Source organism: Perca fluviatilis, chromosome 13, assembly GCF_010015445.1.
Source record: "Perca fluviatilis chromosome 13, GENO_Pfluv_1.0, whole genome shotgun sequence".
Lineage (NCBI taxonomy): Eukaryota > Metazoa > Chordata > Actinopteri > Perciformes > Percidae > Perca > Perca fluviatilis.
The window spans coordinates 14365714-14386529 of NC_053124.1; the positions used below are offsets into that span (position 1 = coordinate 14365714).

General features: G+C 41.6%; 1 protein-coding gene across 3 annotated transcripts; it reads right to left on the reverse strand.

Moving 5' to 3' along the window:
- Positions 1 to 15120: 15120 nt before the first annotated feature.
- snx10a (sorting nexin 10a) lies at positions 15121 to 19638 on the reverse strand. Of its 3 annotated transcripts, none has more exons than XM_039820082.1 (7): positions 19323 to 19638; positions 17073 to 17127; positions 16772 to 16858; positions 16586 to 16686; positions 16336 to 16434; positions 16020 to 16181; positions 15121 to 15936 (listed from the first exon to the last, which is right to left on the reverse strand). In XM_039820082.1, the coding sequence occupies exons 2-7, from the start codon at positions 17103 to 17105 to the stop codon at positions 15885 to 15887; spliced, it is 534 nt and encodes a 177-aa protein (XP_039676016.1). In that variant the 5' UTR covers positions 17106 to 17127; positions 19323 to 19638; the 3' UTR covers positions 15121 to 15884. The 3 variants fall into 3 exon arrangements, with proteins under 3 accessions (XP_039676016.1, XP_039676015.1, XP_039676014.1); XM_039820081.1 differs by having other exon boundaries at positions 15121 to 15933; positions 16020 to 16214; positions 19323 to 19637; XM_039820080.1 differs by having other exon boundaries at positions 16020 to 16214; positions 19323 to 19635.
- Positions 19639 to 20816: the final 1178 nt, after the last annotated feature.

A 20816-nucleotide genomic window follows, 5' to 3' on the forward strand; every position in this document is an offset into this window, starting at 1 on the left:
ATCCCCCATACGTATATTTCAACAGCTTCCTGGTGTCTCTCTGCGCTGTTGTTTGCATCATATGCTCATTATGAGTCAGAATCCAGGTAAAGACCTTTGTGACCAACCATCCCCTCTCACAGCTGATGTAAAAGAAACTTAAATTGACTTACTTAACAACCTTAATATCAAAAACTGTTGTTTTCATGTTGTGCAGCTGAACACACTTACCTATGAACACATGGCCTGCTGCAGAAATCCCAGCCGCTGCTTGATAATCTGTAATGCACCTAATCACCAACCTGTGTACGTGACAGAGGGGTCGGACCAATGGGATTTGACATTGCTGACGGCCTGCACTTGATAAGGCAGGACAAAACTGAAAAATGTTGCTGCAAGGGGATCCATGCGCTGATTAGGCTTGTGTTCGATTCCTCTGGGTGCCGATTCATCAGTGTCCACTAGCACCCGTTTACCGGGTTCTCGGGTGTCAGTGTGGTCACATCGCTGCCAGGACCTCGCCAATCTCTGTCGCACAGAATCAGCGTCCGGGAAGAAGAAGGAGCTCACCCCTGCCCCATTCAAACACACACACATACAAACACACATATATACACAGCAGTGCCATGCCCCTTATCACAGCAACAAACATGATAAACTGCGTACACTAACCCTGCCTGTACAAATACGGACCACACACAACTTCAGCTGAAACTGACCACACACACACACACACACACACACACACACACACACACACACACACACACACACACACACACACACACACACACACACATAACCACACATTAGTCCATTCTGAGATGTGACCCCCCCTGAAGTGCCTTGGTCACCAATCAGGACCACTTTGTCAAGGCACAGGTAACCGTGACGACTCTAATCCCTCGGCAATCGCCCGGTCATTCATCACCGCCGAGGGAAGGAGAACGAGAGGAGCCGTGAGAGAGAGAGAGAGAGAGAGAGAGAGAGAGAGAGAGAGAGAGAGAGGGAGAAAAAAGGGGGGCGGGTGTCACAGACAGGGGCAACGGTGCAGACAAATGGCCCCAAAAATTCAGTATTAATCAGCAACTGATTTGCTGCCCCTTTAAAGCCAATACCACTTAACGACTAGAGAGAGGGAGGGAGGGAAGGGATGAAGGAAAGATTAGTGTGAGCAGGAAAATAGAGACAAAACAAGAGAAGAAAAAAGATGAATAAGGAAAGGGATAAAGGAGAGAAAGACTGAAAAGAGAAATACGAGAAAGGAAGGCACCTTATTGGAGTCTACTGTTGCATCCGGTTGCATTGCAGGTGTTCAGTTTGTGACATAGTAAAATGCTGCGTAAGGTGCTCCCCTCACCACACACGCACAGACGCACACAAACACACGCACGCATGCATACACACACCAGTAGCCCCTCTGTTGATTTGTCACTGGAGTTGATCAATAGCTGTGATGGAAACAGAATCAGCTCAGATGGATTAAATGTCCCAGTGGCTCTGACGTTATTTTCCCATTAAGAGAAGGCTAATCATTACACACAAACATGTACACACACACACACACACACACACACACACACACACACACACACACTGAAGCACATACATATGCATAAATCCCTGCACTGCATGGATAGAGTTAAATATCAATTTAAGCGCAGTTAGCGACATAAACAGGACTTTATACACATAGTGGCACGTCTATAAACTAACACATATACACACAAAACCACACACATTGGATGTTAAAGAAGCTGTGACTAAAGTGCTAACAGCGTCACTGTATTGATCCAAGCTTGTTCCCCTCAACAATACACACTTTTGTATTAAACAAAAAAAACACATCACTTTTTTTCTTAACAATTTTTTTTGTTTTTCACTTTTTATTAGGCGTAAGAAACAGAGTAGACAGGAATTTCTTGAGATTATTGCCCATGCAATGGGCCTAGGTTTTGAAATTTAGGATTTCCACACCATTGTGTTGAGACAAAGGGCAAACGTTGAACGGAAATAATAGCATAAGCCTCCAAAACAGCTTGTTAGCATGCATGGATTCTGTAAGTCTGGGGTGCTCTACTGGAGGGAGGAAGACCATTTCTCCAAAAGATATTCCTCGTTTGGTGTTGGAGAGCACTGTCACACGTCACTCCCTCTGATGTTCATCGGGTTAACATGTGGTGACTGGAAAAGCCATACTATGGGAGGCCCGAGTTGGACTCGGTTAACTGTACATTTTATTCTCGTCTTTTATCTGTTTTACATTTTTTTAATCGTTTTTAACTGCTCTTTAATTTTTTTATTGTTTTTAACTGCTCTTTAATGTTATATGTAAAGCACTTTGAATTGCCCTGTTGCTTAAATGTGCTATACAAATAAAGCTGCCTTGCCTTTCCTTGCCTTACGGCAGTATATAGATTTATTGAACTTTCATACTTACTAAACCAAGTGACTCCTCATTATGGAAGTTGTATAGAAGCAAACTTTTATTTTTTGTCACCCATCTATATAGCTCAACGCCTGGGGATATAAAACCAAAACTATTTGCAAGAAAAGGGGGGGGCTTGACATTTTTTGTGAGCCAGTGCTTTAAAAGATAAAGCTATTGTTCTTTATGTTTCAGTTTGTCAACAAATCTCATGAAACAAATAAAAACACCAATGTGTTTGTCCGTCTCTCAATACTTCCCTACCCAGCTGTGGCACTCTACTGAAGATGTACATCTTTCAAATTGGGTCCCAAGCATATAGTTTCACTTTAAAATAAAGTTAAATAACTTCCTTAAAGAGCTGGGCACTGTAGTTGTTAGTAAACTCTTCTCACACAGGAGTAATTGTGCATTTGTTAGGAATTATTTTTCAGCCATGGATTAATACACATATGTGAGTATCACAACAATTAGATTATTATTGTTATTCATATTCTTATTATTATTACTTTGTTTACACAGGAAATACTTGCTAGTAGGATGAATACATTTTCCTGCCTGGACACATTCAAATCACTTATCAAAACCTGCCTCTTTAGATTAGCCTTCACCATGACATAATATTACATTTCACCTTCAGTTGTTTGCTGGTTTTATTATTTCACTTGCTTTTAATAGGCTTGTTTTTTATGTGCTGGTTGTATTGCTTCACTTGTTTGTAATGTGCTTAATGTACTCGTTTTATTGTAATTTGTCTTTGAGTACTTTGAAAAGCGTTATATATAAAAAGAAATATTATTATTATTATTGTCGGCTTTGGTATTTTTATGGGAGAAAATTATAGAATGTCACCAACATTATCCTTTCAGGATAACAATACCACATCAGTGACAGCAATCAAGTTAACCCTACAAAACCCTGCCAACAAAAGGTATGAGTGAAGTATAAGACAGTAACTAAGGTAAATATTATATATGACCAAGGACGCTGAGGTGAGGTGATACATTAACATGTGATGCAGGAAAGAACATGAGGCAGGAGTGCAGTGAGAGAGGAGAGTGATAGCTCTGCAGGGAGGAAGCTTGAGACCATCTGCTGTTGGCTACCTGCTGTTCCCCCTCTCTCTCCGCTCACCTTCTCTCTCTTCTTTCTCCCCATTTCCCCTACAGTCTATGAAGTTACTCAGTCAGTTAGTGTCAGAGGGCCGACATATACACAACAGGGACTTTACACATACAGTACAAAGCATTCAGTTAATTGGTGGCTTTATACTTTATATCTATACTCTCCATTCGCTGCTATGCTCGTTGTTACAGTTATCTCTTTACCCCTCAGGCCACCTTTTTCCTCTGTCCCTCTGTCACTATACAAACATGCATACACAACACACACACACATATACAGACACACACACATATACAGACACACAACCAGAGGTGGGTAGTAACGAGTTACATTTACTCCGTTACATTTACTTGAGTAAGTTTTTCTAGAGTAGTTTTAAATCACTATACTTTTTACTTTTACTTGAGTAGATTTGTGAAGAAGAAACTGTACACCTACTCCGCTACATTAGGCTACAATGAGCTCGTTACTTTTCTTTTTACCTCTTTGGTATTCTATGCGTCATTGTTTGTATTCCACCGCGTACGCCTCATTTTAATGTTTTATTTTGAAAGAGAGAGAGAGAGAGAGAGAGAGAGAGAGAGAGAGAGAGAGAGACTTCCACCAAAGGCTCTACCACGTACGTGACTGTTCACCAATCAAACGTAGTTGTGCAGTCTCGTCAGCTGGCAACAAAAAATATGCGACGCTGATGCGTAAATCAACACTTATCAATATCACTTCTCCATCAGTCAGGACCAAGATCTGACCATAATTACACTTGTGCTTTCCATAAACTGCCGTAATTAGCATATTATTTCAGTTGCAATCCTGCCAGTGGAAGTGATCGTGAGAGCAAATAAAAAATATAAAAAACATAATTCAAACCGCTGTGCGCATTGGCTCAAGAAGCAGAGAAATAGCCTATATGTAATTCCCTCCCATTCAAATCTATATATTTCATAAATATACCCATCAGGGAATGTTTACGGCGTTGTCGGTCTCTAAATGTTTTAATTTTTTGCGAGCGCACTCTTTCCCCGTCTCTCTCTCTCTCCCTCTCCGCACCGAAGCTCCGCCTGATCTTCTATAAGAACGGTGATGCCGTTATCAATCGAGTAGGCCTATTGATTGGTCAGTAGGCGGTGCTTTTACACCGCGTTGATCTCTGATCTCCAACATAACCTGCTCCCGACCAGGTTAGGCGTCCAGCATGAGTTACCACGGCCGATTGAACCCGTATCAAGTGATCCACCTTCGTATAAAGAAAACCCTGGGTTGAACCTGAAGTTAGCTCGTTAACCCCAAATCTTGCTTCGTGAGTACAGGCATCTGGCCTCATAATGAAAGCATGTTTACCTTAGTAAAAGTGCCAAACAGCAGCTCCATTACCTTGTTCTAGTTCTGCCTGCAGAGCCTGGTAAAAAAAAGTAGGTTTGGAAATTTGTGTTACTTGTGCTTATTTATTTTTATGTATTATTATTTTATGTATTTTATTTTTAAGTACTTGAATTTACCTGGATTATTTTAATGTAAGCTATTTTGTAATTAATTCATTTTTATTTATTTTATTGATTGGATGAACTATAATTTGCCTAAAGATGATTATTTGAATTTTTGTCCGTCTGATTGAATGCTTATGTTAAAAAATAAATCAGACGTTACTCAACAGTTACTCAGTACTTGAGTACTTTTTTACTCTTACTCAAGTAATTATTTGGATGGCTACTTTTTACTTTTACTTGAGTCATATTATTCTGAAGTAACAGTACTTTTACTTGAGTACAATTTTTGGCTACTCTACCCACCTCTGCACACAACAAACACACAAAACATATACATACACAAACACACACACACACACACACACACACACACACACACACACACACACACACACACATACATACATACACTGTGAGTCTCTCTAATGGATTCTGAAGATTCCAATTTCCCCTCTGCCACCAAAGACAGAAAACCCTCTGAGCTCAATTACCCCCGCCTTACACACACCAGACGAGACCACACACACACACACACACACACACACACACACACACACACACACACACACACACACACTCACTTGGACGCATCTTCACTTGTAATCATAGACACACACACATCCATGCACACCTTAAGCCTCTGTGACATGCCGAGAATCACACAATCAGAGTCACGCAAGCAAACTGAGAGGAGTATTGGTCCAAGGTAGATTTTATGTGATAGGAGATAAAAGGATGAGGGAGGGGAGAAACTTGGGGGGGGGGCTGCTTGGAGGTGAGGTGTGGGGGAGAGGTCAAGATACACAAAAAGTGAAGATGGTAGGATAGAAGATGGCAAGATGGGAGGATAGGTTGAAGTGAAATATATGGTGAGAGAAAGATGGAGCAGAACTGCAGAGGCAAAGAAAGATGTAAAGGAGATATAAGAGCAGACGAGAGAGGAGGTGCAGGCCTATGGCTTTTACAGAACCCACTCTTCCAGAAACCTTATTAAATTCTACAATTAACTGAACGTCTCAGGCTATAAATAGGCTCACTTTTCCCATTCCGTGATGTCAGTCAGCAGGCCAGGCTTCAGCTGTGGGGGAAACAAAACAATTTAAATTATAGCGAGGCTCTCTCTTTGTCTGGCCACCCTTTTAACGGGATAATTACTAGTCTATTCATTCGCACTCAGCCAGGGCGATATATCACCTCACTGCGCAGCGGCCCCGCTTTCTGTGATAAACGTCCTTTACTGGGGATGTGGGGAAGGAGGGAGGGGAGGCTGAGGGTTAACTTAACGTGTGCCCGTTGATATCAGCTCACTGTCTGCTGCTGGCTTTCACCAAAAGCCTCGTGCGCTAGATTGAATAGCCTCCTGCCAGAATCTGGAGAGCACCAGGAGTGCTGCACCTTGGTTTCCAGACTGACACTGACACCCTCCCATGGGGCCCGGCGATGAGGAAATGAGCGAGAAAGGGAATGAAAGGGAAAGAGAGGGAGCGAAAGGCATCTATTATTCAGCACGGCCCCGACCCCTGCATACGCACGCCATTAAAAATAGGAAATCCATAGCGGAGACAAATGGCTTCTAAATGAAGCGCTACAGGAGGAGAGCGGAGATAGGGACCCCTGTCACATGCGCTTTAATTGTCTCCCGGGGCGATAAGGGGATTTATCAAATTCATCGTGCCAGTAAGGGCTGTTAGGCCTCTGACGACGAGCTGTTGGAGAAACAGCGCAGCACACGTGTTTGTTCGTTCTAAGATACGCACCATGAGACGGGATGGCCAAGCAATTAGAGCGGTCATAAATTGCGCTAGGCTAAAACAACCCCGGAGACAACTGACTCTTAGGGTTAAATAACACCCAATGCATGGGCTGTTTCTTGTTAAGTAAAAACACAAAGGAATTGCTCAAACTTTCTAAGAAAACAACGCATAGTGATTGACACACATCTACTCAGCAGGTATACCGACTAGGCTACTTGGTCTTTAACTACTGGTGACGTCATGAAACTAATCAGTACCTACATCCCCATAAAGCGTGTTATCGTCTTCACCAGCAGCAAAAATATTGCCTTGTCATCAGCCAAGAAGCCTTCAACTAAGCTCCAATGTTAGGAGACCTATTTGACCTTACTGAGATCAGAAGTGTTCCTCCCACAGAGGTGGGGAGAGAGAGAGGGGGAGGGACTGAGAGAGATGGGTTTATTTTTATTTGCCTCTGCTGTAAGGGTGGCCACATGGGAAGGGGAAGATAGAACTCCAAAAGATGAAGAGTGGCCCAGGATTCTGGAGGGGTATTTCAGGGCTGTTTTAGTAGTGCTCACAAATGCACACGATAACAGCCAAAAGATGATTTTTAGTCACTTGATGGATTTATTTGGCTGCAGATGCCTATGCTTTAGCCCCAACCAGGGCTGGTGATATTCAATATTTTTTGAATTGTCAACCAATCCTCTGTTATTCCTCTGTGCCATTATAGAGCTCCATTGTTGCCAAAAAAACTATTAAAAATACATCAATGAGTCAAACTGTTTTACTTGGTGATATGTCCCTTTATCATGATGAACACATGGGCACTGTAGTTTAAGTTAGTCTGGCTCAACGGATGTATATTGCTCGGTTAAAGCCTGACATCCATCGCATGAGAGATGTCCCTCCCCTTCTGCTCTCTCTGCTATCTATTCTGCAGGTGCATAGCGCTGCCCAGGATGAATCTGATTGGTTTAAAGAAATACAGGAGCCCGTTTTTCCCTATCTCAGAAAAGATAAGTGGTGTAGCCGTAGCATACCATACGTAACTTAACATCATGGGGCTGAGTGCCACAGATGGGGGCGGGAAGTTTTAAAGTATTGATTTGTTGAAACACATTTGTTTACAATATTAAAACATAATTAAAACCTAGATTAATGCCAGTCTTGTTCTTTAAAATGAAGGTTTATATTCCAAAACTTTATTTTCAGGAAAAATAAGTCAGCCTTATGAAATGTATCAATTTTTCAAAACCACATATAATATCCTAAGCAACCCGAGTATGTTCTAAGCAAAGCCATTAAGATGAACTCTAATATACCCACACTTGCTTTATTTTCATGTAATAAAGCATTTTGTCAGTTTATGTCAGTTCAGTTGTTTGTGAAATTCAGACACAAGCCCATATATCCAATGTTGTGCTAATCTAAACCAACATTTTTCGACAAATTCCTGCTGCCACGCTTGTCTCCAATTTCTGTTTACATTTAGTAAAATGCCATGTGCCCAGCCAGTGCATTTTGGGATAAACACCAGTTTTCTCGATACTGAGATTCTAATTTGGTGTCCTGCTGTTTCCATTTTAGCTCTTGAGAAGCACACGTACATGTTCCCATATTAGCTTTCTCAAAACACACACAGCATGCATGGTTCGTTCGTTGAGACATAATAAATGACCCCATTAAAATTAATGACAAAAGTAATTACAATTTAATTAATAAATGAGCACTTTTTATGATTGTTACAATTAAGCCTAACTGATGTTACAACTGACCCTAGTTGCAGTGTAGATTATGCCAATGTGCCCCTATGCTTTTGATAGCAGTGCATGTCTTTTTTAAGATTATACAGGATGCTTTGAATCAGACAGATATGAGTGTTCAGTATCACATTTTAAGGATCTGGGCGAAATAACCACAGATTGAATTTGGGACGCAATTCCTTCTGGAAAATACTTTTGTGACAGATGTGGTCGAGAGTAGAGACAAAAAGAGAGTAGGACAGAAAAATGTATCGACAGAGACCAAAAGTTATTTAAGTGGAAATTTAGATGAAAGCAGAAAAAATGTGTGTTTAGCTTTGTATCCCGGGAAGAGTATATATGTGTGTGTCTGTGTGTTCTGTCTCTTGTGATGGATGAATGACAGTCGGCATGGCAGCTCATCTCCTCTCAGGCGGCTGGGTGACAGAGAGAGATGTTACAGCGCAGAGACAGCACAACCGCCACACTGGTGGGCAGGTGTCAGACACACACACACACACACACACACACACACACACACACACACACACACACACACACACACACACACACACACACACACACACACACACACACACACACACACACACACACACACACACATCCAGAGCATGCAGCTGAATGCAACATCAAGATCCCCATCTTTCCGTTCTGGCTTTCCCCAGCCTCCCATTTCACAACCCCCGCACCTCTGTCTACCACCTCTGTCTACCCATCTCCTGCACCCACCTCCACCCCTCCATGTTTCTGTATGTGAGCTGTCTCTTTGTGGGCAAGGGCCTCCTCGTCTTCCTCATAGCCTCAGACCTGTCAAATGCTCACCCCTCTCCCCTCCCATCCCAATCAACGGGAGCGCCATGAAGATTACACACACCTCAGGGAAGGCGTAAGGCAAGCAGGAGGAGGAGTGTCCCAGTCGCCTGAGGGCGAGGAATGGGGGGGGGGATTTAGGCTGTCAGGGCGCCAGTTTGGTGGAGAGATGGGGCTTCTCTTCCTGAGTCAGACAGGGCCAATAACTCATTAGAGAGAGAGAGAGAGAGAGAGAGAGAGAGAGAGAGAGAGAGATGTAGAGGTGAAGATGTGGCAGAGAGGAAGCGAGGAGGAGAGGGAGATGAGGGGATAGCGCCACAGCACAAAAGCAGGGAGATTTTTTGTTTCCTTTCTCTCCTTTTGCCTTTCTCAAACCCTTCCTTCAGTCTCTCCTCTTTTCTTCTGACCCTATCCTCCTCATCTCTCCTTTTTTTATTACCCCCCACACACACACACACACACACACCCTTTCCTTTTTTCCCTCGGCAACTCCCTGCTAACCCCTCTCCTCCTCCCTTCCCCCTCCTCCTCTCCTTCCATCTGTCTTTCTTGCTGCAGTGCCCATGCTGCCAGGCAGTATAAATCACATCTCTGGGCTTGGCTGCAATGGGCCTGAAAATAAAAAGGCATAAAAGTGTCGGGATGAGCTACGGGCTGGGGGGGAGAATTCCTTTATGATGGGTCTAAATCCTCCTCTCGCCCCCGTCCTCCCCGACACACACACACACACACACACACACACACACACACACACACACACACACACACACACACACACACATAGATTGCTTGTAGATGCATACACATGCACAGCATACGCCTCTACTCTGAAATTATCCCCCCAAACAGCAGCAGTTTGGGTCTCTCTCTTTCTCTCTCTGTTTCTCTCTCTCTTTTTTAGAGACACCTGTGCAACCCTCCAAACACATCATACAAAGCTCTTTGTTGGCTGTGATCAGAATTGAGACATCCTCTTCCCCATGCTCTGTCTTTAAAGGGATAGTTCAACTAAAACTCCAGTCCATCTTGACAAAAGCCTGTCATTGGCCTTTCTGACATTACTCTTGTTTGCACTGACCCTGGAGACAACCTGCTCTTCTTTTTTGAAAGAGCAGAAAGAAATAACGGATGGTAGAAATCCCATCTACAAATTGGTACCTTTGATTTAAATGTGCAAAGGCAGGTTGAAAGAGCAGTCATGTTTCTTGCAGAAGTCTTTCAGTTCTTTTTATGACTGATGTGAATGAGGTTCTGAGTTGTATATAAAAATGAAACATTTAATATGAAGAATAAATGTACACCAGCCCTTGCAAAATGATGCAGAAGACCCAGGTGATAAAAGGATAATACTTCTGCAGACAGGGACTTTCACATTTTGGGGGCATCAAATTATGCATTTTGTTCACAAAAGTGATATACAGGGAGCTCCTCTTAGTATTAATGAGGGGTGGATGTGAGAGTAAATATGCACCAAGTACCTGAAGTCGTCCTTCTTTACTGTCTAAAATAGATTTTATAAAGGTTTTCACCCTGGATTATAGCACAAAGGAGAGTCACTTCACTGTGTATAATGGTAATTGTGGACAATTTATGATCTCTCTAGTCTCCATTTATGTATCGTTCTGAGTAAATAAACCAATAAAAAATGATTGAGCTGGCCTATAACATATGGAAATGAACCTTTTGGCAGAGATGCATTGTAAAGGTTGTCTAAATGATTACGGGAATGAAGATGGAGGTGAGTGAAAGCATGGTGAATGGGCAACTCCATCACCTGCTAAAATCAACCTTACAGCTCAGAGTTCTCCTTTAATCTGCGTCCCGATGTGCACTTTGTCAATTCTATTAGATCACGCTGTGTGTGGTACGAACATAGACGCGCACACACACATAGAGTGATGATGATAATGGTGAGCACCTCCCTAGGTGAAGCCAATTCAGTCACAGTGGGAGTCATCTCAGACCTAATTATGCTTGGTTTGGCGTTTTACCTGTATTGATCAAAACGCTGAAACAAACGAGAAATGCTTATCAAGCTGGAAAAGAAGAGCCCTCAGGAGTTTGTGTGTGTGTGTGTGTGTGTGTGTGTGTGTGTGTGTGTGTGTGTGTGTGTGTGTGTGTGTGTGTGTGTGTGTGTGTGTGTGTGTGTGCGTGTGTGCATGTGTGAGTGTGTGTGCATGCGCCACAGGAGTGAGTGAGAGTGATGGCATAGGTCTAAGAGGTGGTGAGATATTGGTGCTTATAAAAAATTGCAATTCTGAGCTTATGAGTTATTAATTACTGCCTCCCCTCCTTCACTCCTTTTTACCAGCCATTAGAAATACTGACACACACACACACACAGGACCAGATTTCTACACATATATGCTCACATATGTGCACATGCACAAACACACACACACACACACACACACACACACACACACACACACACACACATCCAGGATCATGCACACACTCTCACACACAAATGAGCTCGTCCATAGCAGCACTAAATGTACAATACCCTGCTCTGATGAGCAAGCTCCCGTCGACCTTGGAACTCTCTGGAAAGACAATGCAAGGGGAGCCATGTTGCGAAAGGGGGAGGAGGTGGGGGTGGTGGGAGTAGATAAGGTGGAGGGAAGGATGGAGAGAGGGAGACAATAGATGAGAGAAGGAGGCAGGAAAGGAGAGAGAGAGAGAGAGAGAGAGAGAGAAAGAAAGAGAGTTAGTACTGGGCAGGAGGGCAGTGCTCCCTCCCTCCTCTCCATCTCGGCTCATCTTGAATGCAAATGTGGTCTCTATACGGTTCCTTTGTGCCGCTTCTAACTGCTCCAGAGAGAAGCAATTACAACTGCTCCATTCACTCAGAGAGAGAAAGACACGCATGGATAGAGAAGGGTAATTAATAAAGAGATAGGAGGGATGAAGGAGGAGGAGAAGAGGTGAACACGTACCTGTGGAGGATCTTCAAGTAGGATTGGAGCGTGGTATTGATTGTATTGGCAGCTTTGCTTTTGACACACAGACATTGGTTCATAATTTCTGACCAACTACTCTATGAGAGGTCAAAGGTGAGAGGTCATCAGCATTACATCAGAAGTGTTATGTAGAGTGTGTGTAATATAGCATTACACTGTGGCTCTCAGTAAATATGCTACATCTATCTTCATCCCCACTCACTGCTTCAGAGACCTGGACCCCCGCAGAATATATTGAATCAAAAGACCTCCATCTCGATATGACATCACCATCCATTCCTCTCCATCTTTCTGCAGACAGATAGTTGCAGTGCCTGTGCCATATCCTATTGCAGTCACAGTGGCCGGGCAGCGCTGCAAGGTATGGTGGGAGTTTTTATGGCAGTCATTTGGGCCGCTAATATGTCATCTCCATTAGCCGACTTTTAACACTCGCAGATAGATGGCCCTGTGACATTTATCTGCGCACGTGTCATATTTTAGCTGTTAAATGGCTGGCAATGTGCGGAGTGTGTGCGAAATGAGTGTGTGTGTTTTAGGCGTGCTATTGTGGGGTTGGGAAAAGAAAGGGAGATGCATTGACTTTTAATGATGCTCTATGCAATAGCACTTTAGAGGTAATAATCACAAATACAATGCAAGTTGTCACCTTTGACCCCTGCCTCGCCCTACACAAAAGAGAGAGTAGAGAGGAAGGGGAGCTGGCTGCCAGGTCGAGACCCAGGCCTCCTTCCTCAACAGATAGACAGCTGAGGTACAGTGAGCCGGGGCTTGCAGCACTAGCAGAAAGAAAAACTACAAAAGAGAACAGCTGATTAACTTAGCAGTCTACACAGAGGTGATGAGGGTTGAGAGAGAGAGGGAAACAGAGAAAAATAAAGAGAGTGAAGAGGAAGAGGGGTGGAAAGACACTAGGTGCAAAAAATAGGCACAGGGTTAGGGTGAGAGTTACACAGGATAATTGCTCTTATGGATTTTGCCATTGTTGGCTTCTGTAAGGTCAAGGAGGTGAAGCCATTCCCTGTGGTGGCTTCAGGTGAAAGTCTAAATGAGCTAATCATTTAGACTCATAAACTAATACTAATATTGACGGCCACCACACATATTGAAAAGCATTAGAAAGGTTCTAACCATAAAACAGCTGTAAATATGATATACCATCTCATCATTTAACTACAGCGGAACCTTTCCCCCCTGCTCATAAAAGTACCATCCACTACGCTGCATCAAAAAACTGAGAATATGTTCGGTGTCATTTTATGTGTTCCCTACAGGAGCTCGGGCACCTGTCCGTAGGCACTGAAGTTGACTAATGTGACAGAAAATTAACAATTAAAAATATCACACGGGCCCAGAGCCACTGCAACGTGGACCGTTCACAACTCAGTGGACACTCTAATTGCTTTGAAATACAATTGGGTTTGGGCTTTGTTTGGTGTTTTGGAGGTATGAAGCGCATCAATGCACACTGGAAATTGAGTTATAAATTACCGAGCTGAAATAGACATGTACCGTGAATACTCAATATCCAAATGCTACACGTTGTCCGCTACAAAAAAAGGCAGATGCGTGCATGTACATACACAAAACCACTGGCTCTGAACCAAACAGTGCATGTGTGTGTTGTGCTGTATGGCTGTCATTGAGGTACTTTGATAAGGTCAACCTTAACAGCAAACAGAGATGGAGAGCTCCAACCACAAACCAGTGGGACTCCGAAAATGACAGTAGATGAGGAAAAGAAAAAAAAATGTTCATTCATCCACAGCTTTCCCACCAGTGTATACGTGTGTGTGTGTGTTCACAGCTGTCAGTGTGTTTTCAGACACACCACTGTGTGTATGTATGTGTCTGGTTCTGTGTTTGCCATATGAATACAACTCAGTGGCTGTTGTGTGAAGTCATTGACAGCTTCATTATGGCTTGTGCGCACAGGGAGACAGCACCATCCAGGGGAAGGAGAGGACAGGCCAGGTTTACTGTTGGGCCAGCCCATGTCAGTCCAGCAGTTGGTGGAGGGAGGGGTGATGAGGACAGCTGCTGTCTCCTTTAATGAGCCTTTGCTTCTTTCATCAGCTTTCAATTTACAGGGCTGTCCTGCTTACACACACACACACACACACACACACACACACACACACACACACACACACACACACACACACACACACACACACACACACACACACACACACACACACACACACACACACACACACACACACACACACACACACACGAGTAGTCTGTAATTTAGTTAGTTAGATTATTTTGCAGTCTTCCTTTAATTAGACCATCTCATCTGGGACAGTAGTGACACAGGGATGAAATGTGACCAGCACTCGACCTCTTGTCATCAGTATCACATTGACGACGCTTAAAAATCATACATGGTATAAAGTATGATACGGTACATTAACACCTACCAACAATTGCAAGATTCCACATTGTAGAGAGCTGTGAAGGGCACTACAACTGGAAGAGACTTTAGCAAGATACTGTGGTTTGTTACATAAACCGTTACCAGTTCATTAGATGCTCTTATCTAAAATGAACGCAGTCAAATAAAACAGCCCTCTGCCTTCATAAAGGTTGGAATGTTCAGTGCTTATTGAAAGGGGAAGGTTTCGATTCAACTTTAGTCATTTTTACTTTACAGGGAAGCTTCGATCTTTTTTTAAAAGCCCTCAAAACATATTTAACAGTTGTAACAAAAAGTAAACATTAATAACCTTCATGAAGGATTTTTGCACACTGTGAAGGTTTATCGGTCCATTTCCCTGTCCCAATAGGCACATTGACAATTTTGTACAATTATGATAACCACCATAAGAGTGTACACACAGACAAACATTTATCATACCCAGTGCAGCTTAATATTGAATTACTGATAATTATTTTAGGACAACTCAATTGCATACTATAGTCTTGCACCAACAATGGTTTAAAAATATTTACAAAAAAAATCAGCACACAATCAACTATAGTGGCAATCAAATCTGAATCAACTTCACCAGTATTGTAGACTTACATCCTCATACGGATTTACTCAGTAGTTGGAGGTCCTATGATGTCCACACTCCCTCTACTGGGCTGTTACAACAATACATGACTGTTGCACTGAATTCATCAAAAACATGTCAAAGCCCAGCAAAAGAAAATGACATGCTGGCCAAATTCAATATTATACAAAATGTTCAATAAATAAGAAACAAACCTAGTTTCTTTCCTCCTTTAAACCAATATTTCATCCATTGTTAATTTATAAGAATTTATTTCAGCCATTAAAAGTATTCAAATATTTTTTTCTAAAAATCACAATTGTATCACATGTACAATTCAAATCTCATCCCGTGCCAACCTCCGTACAGCTTCAGTGCAAATAAAAATGTATAATAAAACATGATCTTTTTTCCAAGACACACTGAATTAAATTACTATGGTTTTGCTTTAAGAGAAAACAAAAGCTCATTATTAAAACAAATGTCTAAGGGGAATAATGAAGTTAATAGAAAGGTAAAACATGTTCTTTGGAAGGAAAAGTTAAGAAAAGCAAGAGCTCCATGGAGTATCTCGAAGAAGGGGACGGGGCTTCATCGCACTGAAGTGTCCATACTTCCTCCCAAACCTGACGACGAACAGCTGCTGTGGGAGGAAAAGGGATGGAAAGGGGTCAAAGTCAGCCATTACACACTGAAAACTGTAAACTATTCCGTCCAAGCTGGTACCTTTCACAGTCGGAGTCAAAGGAGGCCTTGTCTTCTAGTCTGCTGATGCAACCGCTGCCGGATCGCTGTATGGCTTCAGCCACTGTGTACCTGGTCTTACCACAAGCACACTTTGCCATCTTTGTGATGCTGAGGTCTGACTGCAGGAACAGATGGAGTCGACTGTCCGATAACAACAAAGGTATTTGAACAACACTAGAGAAGAAAGGATATCAATGGCACAATGTCAACCAGTGAACGTAGGCATCTAAAAAGTAGTCAGCAGATTAATTCTTTACAGCCTTGCTGCCATTGCTTTAGCCGTACAGCAACTCACCTTTCTAAAAACTCCTGGAAGCCCTTCATCCTCTGCAAGACCTGCTCTTTGTTCCCCGGACTGAAGAAGGGGTTCCAGGGAGGCAAGTTGGGTAACTCCCTGGACAGAGAATAACTTAAGAAAATGCACTTCGAGAAAACTTACTGCATGCTCAATTAAAGTCAGATACAATGGGAATCTGATTCATTGAACTAAGCAAACACGTCAATAAATGATGCGAATCTGAAGTATGAACTTGTAAAACACATACATGATCAGAGCATTCTGTTCCAGACAATCACGCAGCCAAACAAACTCACTGTACCGCCGCCTTACACTGGAAGTCTTCTTTCGAAAACACATGCTATTGGTCTTCAAAGAGAAACAGCAATTCAATACACGTAATACATGAAGTGAAAATTACCCAAAAGACATTTTTCTCCCAAGTGGCACTTACTTGTAAACAAATCTCGTAGTCGAGGTGTGTGTGCCAGAGGTAATCTTTAAGAAGCCTTGGATTGCGAACACAAATGCTGATAAACTCCTACAAAATCCCAAACCAGGGTTCCATTACATGACAAAGGGTTGTAAAAATGCATGGGTTTTAAATTAAAACACCACAATGAGATGTGTTTCAGCATAAATATTTTTGACTGGGCCTCAATTCTGGGAAGTTATCAATAGGTCTAACCAGTTGCAATTGCACGACTGCAAAACAAACAGGAGATTAGTGTGAAGAAGCAGGCTTGACCACTTACAGTTTTTGACAGATTCTCTAGCATACTGTCCATGGTGGGGACAAAAGCCTGTGACCTGAGAGAGAAACAAATGGAGTGCTGCATTGAAAGCGATCTGTTCCAACTTATTTTAGGACAAACATACTATTGCGTTTGGTGACCTATTGAGTATTATTACAGGCCGTTTCAGTTCAACTGTTGTGTGCATATTTTAAATTGTTTTTAATTGTTTTCCAATTGCTCTTTACATTTTATTTTTTGTCTTTTAATGCTTTGAAATTGTTTAATTGTTTTCTAACTGTTTTTAATGTTTCATGTAAAGCACTTTGAATTGCCTTGTTGCTGAAATGTGCTATACAAATAAAGCTGCCTTGCCTTGCATTTTCATGAAGACGGCAGAAACAGTAAAAAAAAAATAAAAAAATTGAATACAGTAATACATCTGGCAGGACAAAGTCCATTGTTTTCAAATGCTAGATCTGTTCTGTACAGCACAGGCCTGGCTGGTAATTAATACTTTAAGGACTCAAAAGTGCAAACATTTGGAGCTGATGAAGGATCAATGGGAACAAAGGGCAAGATAGAGGGATTTAGCTTGAGGGGGGATATCTTGATCCTAAATACGCATACACACAAACACCAAAACATACAGATTTCAATGATAAATGCCTTTTCTGGCACACATCAGGCAGAAATTCAGGCTATAGCGGATTGTGTTTTCACTGAAACAACTATAGCTAATATTATGAAAGTTAGCCAATAAGATGCAACATTTTCAAGCAAAGCAAAACTGCTGAATCACCATTTTCTTCTTAGATACTGTAAGTGACTGCATGGATTCAAACAAGACATACCAGTGTTCCCTTCTCTCACATGACAGACATATCTTAAAGGCTTCAGCAATGTGCTGGATCATCAGCCCCTTGACACCTTAATGGGACACAAGCACTGAGTCCAAGCGGAGAGAATCAATACGTAGATTACAAACAATGATTGTGTGGCGACCTCCAAGATGGACTCTGATCCAAACTCCACAACATGAAATCACATGCCATTATAGACTCTTCTAATCAGATATATATCCTGTGATAAGATGTCCTGCATGTCTGTGACAATTTATTGTTCATGGTAACAGTGCTGCCGTAAAATCATGATCACCAAGTCCTATAGCACATGTGTCAAACTCAAGGCCCGTGGGCCAAATCAGGACCCTCGCAGATTTTGATCCGGCCCCATTTCAATTTAGGTTTATAATAAATTTTGGTCCGCCTAGTTGTGCGCCAAACCAAAAAAGACAGGAAACTGTTTTTCAAACTGCAATTATGCGACACTCAAAGCTGAATTTGGCAGATTTGCCGACTTCAAGAATAAGTCAGAAATTCCCACACAACCAGTGAGTTTGCATATTCAGGCCTGTGGAATAGGATGCTGTGAGTCGGCTTTGTGGTAGCCGGCTTTTAAAAATGTAACCATTGTTTTGCTAAATTCAATGATGGCTAAGGAACTTTTTTTGCTGAATTAAGGGCTTTATGTGGACCAAATTGTAAGTGAGAAGGCTATATGAGGCATGCAATAATATAGTCAATTTTTTTTTTTTTACTTTTTTTAAATAAAAGCATGTCAATAAACTATACATGTCCTGCCCTTCATGTGATTCTCATTTTTTCAGTGTGGCCCTTGGTGAATTTAAGTTGACACCCCTGTATAGTCTTCAACGAAGAAGAAGAAAAGTCACTGCTGCCAAGTTCCACTCAAACTCGTCAAGATATGGGTGCAAGTTTAATCTCAATGAAGCAACTTCCTACTTAATATGTTCACATTACTTTGGGCTGCAATTATGCACTTCCACTGATTTCCGACCAAAAAAGTAGGCTGTCATTTATGTAATTCGAACACTGATCATATGGATCATGTGGCAGGGCTGAAACAAGGCATTCACATCTGCAGAACCCAGGCAGGTTATGTCTATCCTGAATACAAATTGAGGTAATTTTTTTTTAAATACTTTCAACTATAAAACAACGTAGAGCAAAGTAACCAATCGGCAACTACAATTCCACGTGAAAATGTATTAAAAATTAAATGTATGATGAGAACTGCCGTAGCCTACTAATTCCTATAGACACACTGACAGGTAGGCATACGGCTCCAAAGTTTCTACTCGCTGCCTTTGGGAGAAAACCAGCTTCTGCAAAACCTACAATACACGTCTGCAATAAAACAGCAAAACATTCTCATTTTGATTACAATTTTGATCCATATATAGCCTACCTTTCCGGTCTTCACTTCCCGAGCAGTAGCCTAACCAGTTGCTTGTGAACAAACCAGCTCAGTGGTGTGGCTGAACGTGGCTTAAGGGCTCAGCAGTGCAGTGGACTGAACTGCTGCTAATACACAATGTTAACCACTGACTCGATGCTTGTGTTCAGTCTCTTACAGGCCCTATCGTTATCAAATTAAAATGTCCTAAAAATAAATTACATTGAAATTGTTTTACTGAGCCACATAGCGAGACAATGATATCTCTCTTGAGTGACATATGGTGGCTGTGCCCTGAATGCCGACCTGTCCCTAATTCCCTCACTGGGTGGGATCAGTTTAACTAGTATCACCTGGTGGGAGCGACCTAATGCTGATGCAGTGGAAAGTAACAGGACGGGTGAACGATAACATAACTCCGATAATACCAGTCAAATCTGGACTGGAGCTATAACAAATTCAAAAAAAAATAAAAAAAAAAAAAAAAAGTTTTTTTTTTTAAAATTTTTAATGAGGTTAGGGGGGAAAAAACCAATATAAAAAAAACCGTTTGAAATTAGCATTGCAGTCAGTCAATTTCTTCTTGTAAGTGGAAGTTGTGTTGAAGTGTACAAAGACAATACATCTGTGTCCATCCCAGGGTTAGTATATAAAGTAAAATGTCTTTACTGCATTGTTCATATTGCATGAACAATACATATGCATATTGTCTTTCTCCATATCCAAATTAAAAAGTAAACAAAAAAAAGTTAATTAATAAAAAGTATAGTCAATATCCAACCTAAACCTTTCACTCAGAGCTATCACTTTTGAGGACTCCATGTCCTCTATATATACCATATTTTATTGTCTGATTCCATTATTTTTAAGTTTTAAATTTAAGGACTGTTAGGTCAATCAAATTTATATTATGAGCAGTGTGGAGAAGTCTTTCAAAACAAAGGTAAACACTTTAGAACCTCATGTTTGGAAATACAGTCAGACTAAGTACCATTGAACTTATTAAAAAATATTTTTGAAAAAAAATTCAAGTAGCTACAGTACTTGCAGACTTTATTTTTGGTGTCTATGATACATAAACATCCTGGCTATTGCCCTCATTTTATGATATATTTTATGTTGAATCCCAAAGGACATTTGTCTTATATCTGGTGCCCTTTGACCCTATTATCTTCCAGATGAATTCTACATTGAGTGACACCTACAACAATCATATTCACATCCACTCATAAAAGAAACTAAGAAGAAGTTACAATACAGTGATAAACAACTCTCTGCTGCCCATGACCAATTGATGTGTACGTATTAAAAGAATGTCTCTCAGGTCATCCACAACAGTAAACTGTAAGGAAGGAATGAGGCCACCGACCACCCTGCCACAAAATGAAAACTATACTGTGATTCTTTCTAGATGGAATTTAGAAATGCATGGTGATTTTTGCAGGGTGCAGTCTTTTACTAAGGTAGTGTGTTGACCCTGGACAGGCAAAGTAGGCATTACCCATA

Coding starts and splice junctions, on each gene's coding strand:
- snx10a (XM_039820080.1), bottom strand. CDS start 17,105: ATGGACAGTATGCTAGAGAATCTGTCAAAAACT. Junction 16,687..16,771: donor ACTACGAGATTTGTTTACAA/GTAAGTGCCACT, acceptor TTCTCTTTGAAG/ACCAATAGCATGTGTTTTCG. Junction 15,937..16,019: donor TTTGACTCCGACTGTGAAAG/GTACCAGCTTGG, acceptor TTCCTCCCACAG/CAGCTGTTCGTCGTCAGGTT.